Source organism: Schistocerca americana, chromosome 5 (genome assembly GCF_021461395.2).
Source record: "Schistocerca americana isolate TAMUIC-IGC-003095 chromosome 5, iqSchAmer2.1, whole genome shotgun sequence".
NCBI lineage: Eukaryota > Metazoa > Arthropoda > Insecta > Orthoptera > Acrididae > Schistocerca > Schistocerca americana.
Genome location: NC_060123.1, coordinates 610561029 through 610576607, shown reverse-complemented (window position 1 = coordinate 610576607; position 15579 = coordinate 610561029). Strand labels below are relative to the sequence as shown.

Genomic DNA, 15579 nt, shown 5'->3' with positions numbered 1-15579 from the left:
TCTTCATTTCCTATGGATGCATTGTACAAAAACTCAAGAGGCTCACAAAACGTTAATGAAATGGAAAAGCATTCTCGCCAATAAAAATAACAGCTTTGCTTCCAAAAGAACTCTCCAGTCTGTAAGAGTAACCATTGAAATTACATTGTAGATCTCTGAATATTTGTGGGAAAAAGGTTTCAGCTATGTCTTGACTGCAAAATTTAATCAGGACCCACGTGAACGACATTTTGGTATCGTAAGGTCTCCGAGTTGCAATGATCACCCATCAGTAATAGACTTCTTGAGCTTGCACACATTACAGTGCGTTTACATTCCTGTAAAACTAGCCCTATCGTCTGGCGGAAACTGCGAACATAAATGTGAATTTTCACTGACGTCATATGTATGCCAAATGCGAATGTTAGCCAGACATTTGCAGCAAAAGAACAGAGACAGAGTTCTGGAAATGGAAGATGTAATTAAAAAAGTGCTTTGTGTTCCACATAACTTCACAAAGGCTCATCCCAATCCACAACATGTTCTGGAGAGTCTTGAAAGCACCACAGGAAAGGAATGTTTAGTTTTATCATCTGGCAGGTTACGAGGTGCATCAAGCAAGAAAAGCCGGCCACAGTGGCCAAGCGGTTCTAGGCGCTTCAGTCTGGAACTGCACCGCTACGGTTACAGGTTCGAATCCTGTCTTGGGCATGTATGTGTGTGATGTCCTTAGGTTAGTTAGGTTTAAGTAGTTCTAAGTTCTAGGGGACTGATGACCTCAGATGTTAGGTCCCATAGTGCTCAGAGCCAAGCAAGAGAAGCTGTAAAATGCCATAATCATTTGTGCCTTCTAAGTCGAAATTCGTCTGACATCCCATTCTCTTTACTTACATCTATTAGACATTACAGCTCTTCCACAGAAAAGACATTGCTCACATATCCATCGAAAGGCATCTTCAATGTTCTTATGCAGGTGAAAAACATAGTCGCAGTCAAACTCCGTGAGGACAGTTTATGGGGCGACATTTTTTATGATTGCCTTAATAGTTTGGACCACATAAGTGTTGAAATATCTAATGTTGGATGCTGCAAAGATCATGTAATGGACATTGTTCCCAAGCTGATTCTTAATTATATGAAATGCCGGTTTTTCACTGGCATTAAACAAATTCAGAAAGAGTTGAAGTCTTCAGAACCTTCCAAGACTGCCCGGAAACTATCCAAACTAGCTGACAACTGATGTCTACTGAGGTAAGTTAATTAAATCCATCTACTTTTCATACGATTACATAAATTTTGTGAATGAATAAGTTCGTGTGCAGCATTTGGCGTAATAACATGTTTTTCTGTGAGTCATAAGTGGAGCAACTGACATCTCGCGGCAGAATCTATGAACTAGCGGAGACAGCACATGTTTTGTTCTACTCACTATGCTCTCAACTGAAATCCCAGTGCCAATTTTCAATGAATTGCCCTGATTGGAAATACAGAAGTATGGCTCTGGTGAAGATGGAAGTGACGAAAGTGATGAAGATTTTGTTATTGAATATGATTTCCTTCATAAGGGGTTTGAGCAGCATGAGTTGAATAATATGGCATGAGATTTGTGAGTATACAAAAAAAGCTTCAGAACTGTTAGCATCAAGACTGCAAGAGAAAAACTTGCTTAAAAAAGGAGCTAAGGTATCCTACATTCGATCAAGAGAGATTGCTGTTCTGCAATATTTCCTGTGTGATGATGGATTTATATATTGTGATAACAAACATAGTTTAATGATTCAGAAGTGAATTTCAACCTATAATGCAACTGAATAGCGGAGCTTGAAGTATGTCATCCTTCACAACAGAAATTTATTTTCTGTAGTCCCAATAGGCCATTTGGTTTTTTCCTTGAAGAATATGAAAACATGAAGAGAGCCATTGATTTGTTGAAGAGTGTGAAAACATAAAGAGAGCCATTGATTTGTTGTAATATCACATGGACCATTGGATCATCTGGATTGATCTTAAAATGGTGTGCTTCCTCCTTGGTCAGCAACTGAGATATCAAGTGTCCCTGTTACTTGTGTATGTGGGACAGCAGATCTCAAGAGAAGCGTTGGGTACAGTCAAATTGGCTGCCAAGATCTGACCTGTAATGTGGTGATTCAAGCATTCTTTATCGGCTACTTGTTGATAGAAAGAGCATTGTATTTTCACCTCTGCATGTAAAACTGGGTTGCATGACAAAGCATTCTACATTGACCACTTGTTGACAGAAAGGTCATTGTATTTGTACCTCCGCATATAAAACTGGATAACATGAAGTGATTTTTTAAAGCTTTGTCAATTGAAGGAGATATTCAAGGATCTCACTTCAGTTTTTCCTGGCCTGTCACGTGGAAAAATAAAGACCAATGTGTTTGATGATCGACAGATATGGCAGCTCATTAAAGATGACCATTTCACCAGAACAATTACATAACTTGAAACAAATGCTCAGTTGACATTCAGAAAAATTGTCAGACTTTCTTGGAAATACAGGACACAGAATTACAACAGAATTGACCCACAACTTTTGGGGAGATTCAAAGTGCTTGGTTGCAAAATGAGCATCAAATTATGTTTTTTGCATAGCCATCATGCTTACTTTCTAGAAAATCTTGTTGCAGTCAGCAATGAGCAGACTGAGTGATTCCAGCAAGATTTGTAGGTCATGGATGCACATTGTCAAAGTAGATGGGATGAATATATGATGGCTGATTATTGTTGGAGCATCAAGCAAGAATGTCCACAGATTAAAAACTCCAGAAGAACTGTAAACAAAAATTTTGACCTTAAAAATATGTATGTTTACCATTTGGTAAAGAAACTGTACGATTTCTGTGAACACAGTGTATCTTGCAGTAACTGTGAGGGTCATTGCAAAGGTCATGGCAACTATTTTTTGTCTCAAAAATGGTAAAGAATTAAAAAATTCTGAAATATGCGAATGGAAGATTAGTTCATATGTAAACATTGCATGTAGGGTGATGGATGAACATACACACTGCCATAAAGATATAGCACGAGAAAAAAGATGAAACAAGTTTTATCATTTGAAATATGTTTTACTGTTAATAGCAATGGTACACAATAGTGGAGGGCAAAACATGGACCTGTTACTTCTTACTGCCCCCTTGAAATAGTCTCCCATCAAATCCATCTTGCAGTACCAATGCTGTGGAGAACATCATATACCAGTGGCCTCACCATGAGTGGATCAGATCTAATGTACCAGTACTGCGGAAATGGCTTCACATGTTCCATGCAATGACTCTTTCAGTTTTGATGTGAGGTCATAATCACAAGGTGATAAGTTTTGACAAATATGCTGGATGCTCCAGTACTTCCCATCCCCATCACATGAGCAGATTCGGTACACATGCTGCCATATTGGCTCTCACATTGTCCTAAAGAATTAAAGCATTGTGCTATAGACGTTCAGGGTGTTTCTACTGAACAGCCTGTCTTAGGTGTTGTTGCAGGAAAGTGTGACAATAGTACAGTGCATTAACAGTTTGTTCATGTGGGACAAAATGGCCCAACATTACTCCTGTAATGTCATAGACTATTTGACAGGAGAAAGATTGCGACAAAATTTCTTTCCGCATGGTGAACCTGGATGATGCCATTCCACAGACTGGCATTTCAGATCTGGCTGAGAGACCCTGGCCCAAAATTCATCTATGGCAATGGTCCTCACAAGCAAATTGTCTCCCTCCTCCTCTTAATGCGGTAGATGTACTCGATAAGTTTCATAGTGTGTCTGATTCTCCACTTCATTTAGTGTGTATGGCATCCACTTTGCAGCAACTTTACACATGTGTAGATCATTGCGTAAAATCCTATAGATTTTTGTCATATCAATACCAGTATGGCACTGTACTTCCTAAAGTTTCCATCTTCTATTGTTCGCCAAGCATGGGTATGAGTGCAGTCCATATGCACACTGATAGGCTGCCCGCATCAATACATGTCAGCTGTTGCAATTCTGTCATATCTGAATGGATCTACCTGCTGAGTAACTATTCCATACAATAGAACAGCATTTCGTACCTTTTTCAGAACCTCCTCGTGAGACTGTCGTGCATTCCTTCCATGGTGAACCACAATCTTTGTGTAAGAGCATTGTTAAAGTCGGGTAACAGCCATCCCGAATGGCTGCTCAACTCACTGTGGTCTCTCTTCACTCTTCATTCTCCTGGAAAGAACTACCATCAAATGTCACATCCTATTATTGTGAATTCTTGGGGAGACTCCTGATTCCAGGTTTAATATTTCTTAAATTTAAAGAACCTCTCTCACACTGGCCTGATTTAGCTTCACTGATCAGGATAGTAAAAACATGCGTATATTAAGGGAATTTTCATTGACAAAGCAGGCTTATCACATTCACACAGTTCAATACTGTTCTGTCCTGATTAAATTAAGCTTAACTTAAATTCCATAAGGCAGTGAAGCAATTTCGAAGTCTCGGTGCGACGAAAATTGTCAGTCGATCTCCTGGAAACATTTGTAATAATTATTAACTTTCGGTGATCACATGGGGAAGACCGGAGATCTGCTGGTAAGACCGTGTTAGCCTATTTATTTGAAGTAACTGGATATCTTGAGCATTCAAAACGGCAGGTTCGTCCAGTGTAAATCAGATGTTCCCCACTGATCCCGTGCAACACAGCGTAGTAAGCAGACACTGTCAATAATAATAATCCATTAAATAATACTCAAACACACTTACTTTAGTTTAGTTCATGTATTAAACTCCTTCTCATACAGAATCTCATCAAGGTGGCGACTCGCTCAACAATACATACATATAGATCCTTCTTTTACGACTAATCGGCAAGAAGTTTTTATTCTTTTCATAAGAGAAAACATAGATAGCAGAGAAGCTATTCCATGGAGTAAATGGATGCTCCAAGGAATAATTGGGCTTGAAACTACTTTGCATTGATAATCGGTAAGATAAGAAGAGATATTTTGAGATATGTACTGAGTTGTATAATTTATAAAATTTCTGAAAATATCGCGGAGAGACCGCTGCAAGAGACATTACACAGGGAATGTGCATAGTTCGTAATGTACTATTGTGTACTGTTTCAATTGACAGTAAAACATGTTAGCCATAACAAACTGTTCTTCATCTTTCTCTTGTGCTATATCGTTATGGCGATCTGTGTGTTCGTCTATCTCCCTAGTTGTAATGTTTGCATATGAACTAACATTCCACTTGCATATTTCAGAATTTTTTAATTCGATTAAGAAACTGTCACTGTATTACCTTCAACTAATGTAGGGAAACCTCCAGAATGCCTAAATCAGAGTAATCTAACTGGAGTTTAACTCACCTTCTCAGTAATGTGTGTACAGTGTCTTAACTTTATAGCAAAAGTAACAATAATTAGAGGAAGATTTTGAGATGGGAAATATAATGCCTCGCATGTAAACACGACTTCTTCTGCTCAGTTTCTCTTCTACATTGACCACATAATTTTATCATGAACTAGGCTTGAACAGTAATTAAGTTTTGTTTTTTACTTACAGAAAGATTGAAATGTACTAAGGGAGTGGGAAAATGTGACAGAGACCTACTGCTTGATATTTATAGTCGCCCCATAGTATTGCAGGTAATGTGTGAAGCAAAGAGAGATTACACATTTTGCTTCATTCTCTGCATTTATTAAACTTACAAAATTTTGTTTCATTCATAGCATTTTCCAATGTACAGAGAGTCAGATGCTATCTGCCATGAACCGGATGAAGCACCAGAGGAGATTAAAACACAGAAATTTAGAGAGAGATGGGAGTGTCTTTCAAGGGAGTCATCGCAGATGGTGAGTTTTTGTTATTAACTATAAAATGCTTCCAAAGAGTGTAGTATTGTATTTATTATAATTATTTTAGAGAGTAGTGTTAAAAGACGACTGCCACAGAATCACAGCATTAGGCCATTGCCTTGTTCTCTACCACTTTGAATGTAATCAACCTGAGACATTCCTAAAAAATAATAGTCTCATATACTAGGAGTAAAGAAGACCACTCACTGAATATCAGAAGTGCTGAGTCAAACAATGGAAAATCCAGGATGGAATGTAACAATATTATGAAAAGGATAGTTGCTACTCACCGTATAACAGAGATGCTGAGTCGCAGGTAGGCACAACAAAAAGACAGTCAGAAAGTGAGATTTTGGCCAACAAGACCTTCGTCTGAAAACACACACACACACACACACACACACACACACACACACACACACACACACGACCACAGTCTGTGGCCACTGAGGCCAGGTGATCAGCAGTGCATGATGGGAGAGGCAACCAGGTGGTGGGGTAAGAAGGAAGCTGGGGCAGGGAGGAGGTGGGATAGCAGGGTAGGGGTGGGGACGGTAGATTGCTGCTTTTGGAAGTGTACAGGGACGAGGTGGAGAGAGGATAGGGCAGCTAGATGCAGTCCAGTCAGGAGGTTAGACGGATGGTATGGGGTAGTGGAAAAGGAGAGAAGTAAAATGACTGTGGGTGTGTTGGTGAATAGAGGTCTATGTAGTGCTGAAACAGGAACAGGGAAGGGGCTACATCACTCCAACAGCTTGGTATGAACAATGCCCCAGTGTCCTTAATGTAGAAAATGAAGCACGTCACACTGGAGAGTCTGTGGAATCATAACACATAACTGGTCATCATCGGCGTGCAGCAGACTTGACAAATTGATGAACTGTAAGAGCATGCTGATGGGCAAAATATCAGTGAACCACCAAGCTATGAATCTACCTGGCTGAATGTGGCCAAACATCGTAGATGTAGTGGAATGGAATTTGCAAATCAGGATTCATGGGTATGGCCTGGACAATTTTCTGGTGATTAAGAGGAAAACTGTGCAAATCATCTGTATCTTGTGCATCAGTGTAGCAATAAGAAGTAGAGGATTCATCAAATGTTGAATCTGGACCAACAGGGAGGCAAGAGCATCTGTGTTCGTATCCGTAGAAGTAGGCCAATACACAATCTCATAGTGGTAATCTGGCAAAAAAAAAAAGAGCCCACCATTGCAGCTTCTTTACTGTGCACATTGGGAGAGACTGAGAAGGGCTAAACAAAGACTGTAGAGGTTTATTGTGACACACACGATTATAGAGATCATGCATCCATACAGTTCACAGGCCTGCTTATAGAGGCCATCTGGGTCGGCCCCCTGGCACGCTCTGGTGAACCGCCAAAGAAACAGTAATATTTAAGTGATCGCAAGCGATTGCTCGGCCTATTCTGTAACCTGTACTACTGTTGACCATTCAGTGTGTTCAGTGCTATGCACAACCTGTACTTCATTGTATCTTACATTGGCTCCATAAAGTACAATGTTCCTGTTCCATAAATTGTGATTGTTCTTGCTGTAACAGACTTGGCAACGAGCGAGGGCTACGTTTTCTCAACATGTTGGTGTCATTACTAAGTCACCCAAGAAACATCTCAATCAAAGAAATACTCCAACATATCATTGCCCAGCAGCAAATTTTTGTGGGATAACAACAGACTCTCGCCACCACTTTCAATCAAGTGGCATCTGCGTGTTCACTGCAGGTTACTCTTCTATCAGTAGAACTGTCGCCCTTTCAGGCGTATGATGAATCAGCTGATTATTAGGACTCCTTCAAGACATGGTTATGCAGCATTACCCAGTTTTTCATGTGGGCGATGCACACTTGTGTAGGGTTTTCTTTCTTTCCTGGCTTTTGTCGTGCATGTATCAGTTGTTGGGCCAACTTGCGCCTTTGCAAGAAGTGGCCAGCTTATCATTTGACGAAATGTGCAAGTTTCTTTCAAACCATTACTTTGACAGAATGCATGTAATTGTGATGTGTGTAGAATTTGACCATTGTCAGAAATGTCCAAACCAATCTTACAAAGCCCGGCTGAGAATTACACGGGTGGAGCCCTCATTATAAACTTGTCACTAGTACTCATCATGAATCCTGTGCTGATCACATGGTGTGTGATATTATTCATCTAACTCTGGATAAGGAAGTTTGCAGAAAAGCACTTCAATGTGAGAATCTGATACTTGTGGTGTGCTCAGTATAGCACAGTTCTTTGAAGTGTCACAACCCGCAGATAATCAGATTGCTGTGCAGGGGGAGGTATTGGATGTTGCTCAGTCAGCCCCTGTTAGGCATGCTGCAAGTGTTCAGGATGACGGGGAAGCCATTGCAGTAGTAAAGCCTTTGACTCAGCATCACAAGGGCAGAGTCAGTTATTGCCTCAGCATCTACAGCTGTGTGGCTGCCTTCCATCTTGCCCATACTGCTTCATCCAACATGAGCATTCTGCATCCCATAACCATTGGGTTGTTTGCAACAAGTGTCAAAAGAAGGCCACATTGCATTGATCTGTAACTCCTCTTCAAACATAGCAGACACAGTGGTATCAGTGGACATAAATTGCATCTCTGCAATATCCATCTTCCTGAACAAATTGCTTATTGACCTGTGTGTGTGTTACATAAACTGCAAAAAATGTGAGTGGACACAGGAGCTGCAGTGACTTTAGTAAACGCACAAACGTACATGGCTTGGGCTCCTTTCCCCTCACACAGATTTCAAGCTACAGTAAAGAGCAGATTCTGATCATACGCTCCTGTACCTTACAAATCTGTTGTTCACCCTTTCACCTTCCTTGTTGTGGATCATTACCATACCACAGACCTGTTCGGGTCAGATGCATATAACACTTTCGATTTCTCCATTGCTGTTGAGGTAAATTTAGTGTCGGATGAAGTTCCATATCAGCAACTGGAGTCCCTCTGCTCTGAGTTTTCATTGCTGTTTTCACCTGGGCTTGGTTGTGCTACCAGTTTTCAGACCCACATTACCGTGAAAAAGTCTGCCCGCCCTCATATTTTTCGGTCGCGGCAGTTGCCGATCACATTGTGCGACTGTCAAGGCTTAATTAGATGGTTTCACGTCACTCGATGTCATTCAGCCTATTTTTTTCTAATGAATAGGCTACACAACTGGTCATCGTTAAGAAGCTGATGGGTAAGCCTCGTTTCTGCAGCAACTTTGGTGTCAAAATTGATGCACAGTCCATGGTAGATAGTTGCTCACAAAATTGTCAGATGACCATTAGTTTTCTAAGATTGGTTTGTTGAAAGCATACTTCCAGCTCCCCTTGGATGAGGCCACTAGGCACCTTCTTGTTGTCAGTACACCTTTCAGCCTATACCAATATCAATGCTTGCCTTTTGGCATCACTAGTGTGCAGGCGTTTATAGGTAAAGTTGCATACTACCATAAGTTTTTACCGGATGCATCCACTGTTGCTCAGCCACTGCATGTACTTTTGTGTAAAAATGTGCCTTTTTTATGGTCCCCAGCTTGTGACTGAGCATTCAGTTTGCATGAATCTAAACTTCAATCTGCCCCATGTGTAGCCACTTTTCAGCTGGGTCAGTAACTCATGTTGGCTATAGATGTCTCTCAGATCAGTCTTGACATGGTGTTGGGGCACAAATACACAGACAGGTCTGAACAACCTATTGCTTAAGCTTCTACAGCTTTAACTCCCACTCATCAGTGGTATTCTCAGATTGAAAAGGAGGCTTTAGTAATTGTGTTCACTCCCAAGAAATTTTATATCATCATATATGGTCCTAAGTTCCATTTAATCACAGATACTGAGAACCAGAATCCTGCTGATGGTTTTCCCAACACTAGTGTCACAATAGTGTAGGCAACACAAGTGGCCAGAAAAACCCTTGGGCCATGCCTCGGATCCCTCGCATAATTACTTCTTCCTCCAGCGCCACTTTTCTGTGTTTGATGGGATTCTTTTGTTAGCTATGGAGGATGCTGCTCCCTGGGTTGTGATTCCTGCTTCTGTTCACCATAATATACTGTGGCGTCTGCATGTCGGTCACTGAGGTACCTCTTGCATCAGTGCTTTGGCCTGCTGGCATGTGTATTGGTCAGGCATAGATGGGGACATTACATGCCTTTTCGCCACTTGCATTCACTGAGTTCGGTAAAAGGCACCCGCGCGGGCCTCTTTTTTCCCCCTGGCTGATGTCACAGCATCTGTGGGAGCACCTTCATGTCGATTTTGCTGTGCCCTTCCGAAATCAGTATTGGCTCATTGTAGTGGATGACTATTCCATGTTTCCGTACATGGCATGTAGTTCATCCACGTCTATGGCTGCCACTATTACAGTACAGTCCAAGATTTTTCCAATTGAGCCACTTCCGTATACTGTGGTTACTGATAATGACCCTAGTTTGTTTCTTGAGAATTTGCATTTTTTTGTCAGGGTAGTGGTGTACGCCATCTCACAGTTCCTCTGTTTCATCCTCAATCTAATGGTGAGACCGAATGTACTATTCAGACATTTAAAACTCAGATGCAAAAGTATCTATCTGGCAGGTTTCCTGAAGCTGCTTTAGACCATTTTCACTCTGGTGGGAGAAAAGAGCCCCGCAGAGCTGTTACATGGACACCAAGCTGCATCTGACGCTGCGTACACTGGCTGCCCGATGATTCCAGCTGGGTGCACCTGTGTGGGATCATGCTTTCAGCTACAGGCTGAACTGCATTACTGCCATCGTCGAGTATCACTGGGGTGGCACCTGTGCATTGTCAGCACTCCAGAACTTAGACCAGCTGCAGCTGTGTGAGGTGTGCTCCAGAGGGCTCACCACGTCCCCTGCCACTGCTGTCTGATCCTGCGGTCACAGTCAGTCTGGTTTGTGCTATAGCAGAGGTGCTGCCTGGCAGATCACTGTCTGGGGTCACTGGCTTCTGCCCCCACTCCTCCACTCCCTGATGCTCCTGATGCCACAGCGGATGCCACCTACATTGCTGGGTCCTGTGCAGCCATTGTCTCTGATACCTCTGCTGACGCCTCCAGTGCTGACCACTGACCTCAGCAAGGATGTTGCTATTGAGATGCTATCCCCCGTCCTGCCCTACGGCCTCTCCTGAGAGGGAGGATGGCATGTCAGGCCGCCCCTCTCATCACTTCTGCCCCTATTTGCCAGTGCCTGCTTGCCACATGCTGCAGCAGCCACCATCAAGCAATGAAATGGATGTCAGTGCTGTCATTTGTGTTTTCCATGATGTAATCTGTGCCTTGTGAGATCAGTACTTTTTTTTCTTGTCATGGTACCAGTGCTTTTTCAGTATGAGGGCTTTTTTTCAGTATCAGTTTTTTTTCTGTACCGTGCATTTTTTCTTTACCATGTATTTTTCTGTACCTAGTCTTTTTATGTATGTATGTATGTTGTCTTACTGCCCTTTAGAAGGGAGAAGTGATGTACCTTCACCCATGACACACGATTTCAGAGATCACACATCCATACAGTTCACAGGCCACCTGGGCCACCATGCTCTGGTGAGCCGCCAAAGACACAGTATTATTTAAACAAATGCAAATGAGATGTCAGCCTATTCTATAATCTGTATTACATTTATCCATTCATTATGTTCAGTGCTACATGCAGTGCTTGTATCTTATGTTGACTCTACAAAGTAAAATGTTGCATAAATCATGTTTGTTCTTAGCTGTAACAATGGTTACTCGCTAAGTAAAATTTACTGCCAGAAAGACATTGGTGAAACTTAGTGACACCATAGACAATTGTTGAGAGCCCCCTTTTCAGCTTGTGATTATTTACATTGAGCTTTGTTGAACAACTTTGAAGCAAAGGCAGCTGGCCTGCCAACACCACCAAATTTATGCCACACAACTTCACTGATGCTGTGAGAGGAAGCATCCACAGTCAAGATCACAAGTTTGGCTAAATCAAAATGAACAATGCAAGGATCAGTAAGCAAGGCATCTTTCATCTTTTGGAAAGCAGACTGACACACTTGCAACCAAACGAAAGGAAATCCTTCTTGCACATGCGATGCAAGGGAGCCACACTTTGAGAGGCGTTAGGAGTAAATCAGATGTAATACATGAGCTTCCCTAACACAGATTGCATTTCCTGCACATTGCATGGGGGTGGAAGATCATAGATAGCAAGCAAATGTGACTGCACTGGATGAACACCCTGACTGATAATGACATGTCCTAAGTACTAAAGTTCTGACTGAACAAACATGCATTTTTCTCTGTTACATTTAAGACCATCTGCAGACAACACTGGAAAAGCATTGGGAAGACTGCTAATGTATACTTCAGGAGTGCAACCTGTGATAAAAATGTCATCAAAATAATTTGAGCAAAAATGAACTTTTGCCATCAGCTGTTCTAGAAAGTGATGAAATATAATGAGTGCAGAAGCACTGCCAAAAGACAATCTATTGCAGAAGCACTGCCAAAATACAATCTAAAAAATTTGAAGAGACCCAGATGAGTGTTAATGACAAAGAGCTGTTGTGACTGCTCATCCAGAGGGATTTGCAAGTAAGCATTGCGCAAATCAATTTTGGAGAAGTACCATCCTGCACCTAGTTTATCCATCAGTTCTTCCAGGCATGACAAGGAATAACTGTAATGACTGTTTGAGGATTCACAGTTTTCTTAAAGTTGACACACTAGCAGAGTCTGCCAGACAGATTCTTTAATATAACAAGAACGGACCCACATTGACTGGCTGTAATGGGTGCTGCACCATCACTATCATGCAAAGTAATTATTTCCTGAACCAACTGGTCTATAAGAGTATGAGGACGAGCTCTAACTGAATGTGGCTGTGCATTGTCCTTCATTTTGACATGGCAACAAAATTATTGGCTTTGCCTAAATCCTCAGAAAACAAATCCCATAACTCTGCATGTAACTGAGCAAAACTGTCCCAAGGATCAAAGGAAGAAACAGAAAGTACATTGTCCTGAATGCTTAACCGAAACAAACCAAAAACATCCAGCCCAAAAATATTAGCACTCTCAGGAGGAAATCACTGTAAATGTCACTGTTTTTGTCGAATTTTGGGAAGTTGCAGGAAGGCTAAATGTGCCTTATACAGGAATGTCTTGGTCATTATATGCCTTCAGCATATGGTGCAATGTGCACAACTAAGGTTTGCCAGCAATTCATAAGTGGTACAGTTGAGCAAAGTCACTAATGCTCCATTGTCAAGTTGCAAATCGACTGATTGCCCAGCAATAATTAAAGATACAAAAAGTTTGTTGTCTTCAGGTAGCACTGCAGATGAGTTGGGAGCCTTTCCTGAATGGCTGTTGCACTGTTGTTTTGCACAGATGACACTGTGAGCCTTGGAAAACATACTACAGCCTGTCTGTTACTTAGACTTGTACGCAGAAGCAGCAGAAGGTGATGCCTTACACTCCTGTTAGCACGGCACTGTACATGTCCCTGTTTGCCATAAAAAAAGCAAGTCATTTCACATGAGTCAGATCTCGATGAGATTTCAAAAGGGCAAAAAATAGAAAAAAATGCTTCAAATGTTCAGAATTATAAAATTGTGCACTTTACAAATAGTATCAAATGGCTACAATATCAGCGAGTCAAGATTCAAATCAGTCAACTCATAAATGCCTAGATGTTGAGGTTTGTAGGGATATCAGATGAAATGATTGAATAGGCTTAGTTGCAAAGTAGGTGGCATATTTTAATTTGAAAATGGTACACGACATTTCCACTTTGGTTCCAGTGATGGTCTTTAGATATCACCAGAATTTCTTAGGCTTTATTGAGAAGTCTTCCAATAAGCTTCCACTGTAGTCATTGAAGACTTTAAATATTGCTCTTCAGACAGTCATATGCATTTATTTTGGTATCTCTGTAACTGTAGTTCTGCATTGTTTTGCACCAATTGTGTAGTAGTCACTGTTTCTTTAGAAGTTTCTTTATAGAAACTGTACACCATCAGAAACTATTTTACTAAGGACACATCTTTCCTGGACTGCTTCATCAGCTATTTCTCTAAACTTGAGCCACAGTTCCTCTGCATGCTTATGCACAGAGGTAAAGGTTTTGCATTACTTCTCAAGACTTAACACTACTATCTATCTACTTTATAAAACATGTAAATCTGTCTACTTTTTTTCACTGCTCTGTGTACTTATGTAACTAACATTGCTTCAGCTGTCTCTTGGTCACTGATACTAGTTTGAATGTGGACATCCTCCTAAAGATCAGATGTATTTGTTGCTATTATGTCTAATGTTTTTCAGTCATGAGTGGTTTCCAAACGAGTTGTTTGAAGTATTTTTAAGAGATAGTATTTAGTATTGTTCACATGACACAATGTCATGAATGCCAGTTATGAAATAGTAACCATCCTAGTCAACTGTTGGATGTTTAAATTCTCCATCAATGATCACAGTTAATAACTGGACATTTAGATTTATTCCAAAAATCCCACTGCTGTCAATTTTAAGTTCTGTCAATTTTAAGTTTTAGCCAAAGTTTTCTAAAAATCATGTGGCCCAAGCTAAGTCATAATCCAACATGCACAGAACATTGATTCAAGCCTTCCACTCCACTTGACTCAGAACTAGAGGGCTATGAGTAGTTCTGGAGAAAATGCTACAGGTACTGAGTTTTGTTGAAATTCGTGAGAAAGGCTGGTCTTCTCTGCAACACACTGGGATGAACACAGTATGATGTCGGAGCCCAAATGGTGGCATCATTCATTTCAACAAGCACTGCAATTAGCTGCTAGTTGCACCATGCTTTGTCTGTGGCTGCCGGAACAGCCTCTTCACATGATGAATGAGACTTCCAGGCATACACTGAGTGCATAATAAAGCGATCTTTCTTATCCCTTACTGCCAGTTCCCTAAGAGATACCAATTTTGCTGTGCCAATGATTAATGGGCTCCTAATGTTTTCATTGGCTTCTCCCTGACAGAAGACACAGCAGGCTTCCCAACATATTAAGTGCGGTGTCAGTATCAATTGGAGACAGTATCTTGAACCCACTGGTAAAGGAGATGAGTATAGTACCTTCCATACCCCTTGTCCCAACCTCCTGTGTAAAGGACCACTAGACTTACAAATGACTCACACTCATATTCTAGATGATGAGTGGTGATAGGTGTTTCCTGGAGAGAGACAACTAGTCCCCTCAGACATTGAGTACTACTGTAAATATGATAAAATTCAACACAAGACCATTGTAATGTTCTATCCAGTGTGTAATCCTGAAGTAGAGCGGTTGATCCGAACAGTCAGAGCCCAAATAAGGGAGACTGTGTCATCAACAACAGCTGAAGAAGCCCTGAAACCTTCCTTGCAACACACCTGTTCACCTCTTTTATAAGTCATAATCCTGCAGAACTGCCGCACAGGTGCCGGCAGCATTCCTTCCATGGTTTGCTGCTGCTACCCGTTGCATCCAGTACCCTCCATTACACCTGTATTAACACACTGGATTGTGAGCTTACACATATGGCCATAGCCTGAGCGGAGGGTGATGTCATAGGCCATGGGGGATGCTAGGCGTTTTGCCACTTGATTTGGAGGAAGCTTTTTTGACAGTCAAATATAACATCAGTATAACTTGTTATACATAAAACAACTAGGCTTTGCGATGAACTTTTTGACCCTTAATTTACATAGATAATAACAGCTGTTTGTGAAAATTTTCAATTTTACTTCCAACTGCTAATTAAG

At 41.2% G+C, this 15579-nt stretch overlaps 1 protein-coding gene across 1 annotated transcript in view; it reads left to right on the top strand.

The window, feature by feature from the left end:
* LOC124615785 (metallophosphoesterase 1) overlaps window positions 1-15579 on the top strand; it is a 166822-nt gene that overhangs the window by 119198 nt on the left and 32045 nt on the right. The window contains exons 6-7 of the mRNA XM_047143903.1: window positions 5545-5627; window positions 5712-5834. Coding sequence (XP_046999859.1) covers window positions 5545-5627; window positions 5712-5834 — 206 coding nt within the window. The remainder of the gene's footprint in view (window positions 1-5544; window positions 5628-5711; window positions 5835-15579) is intronic.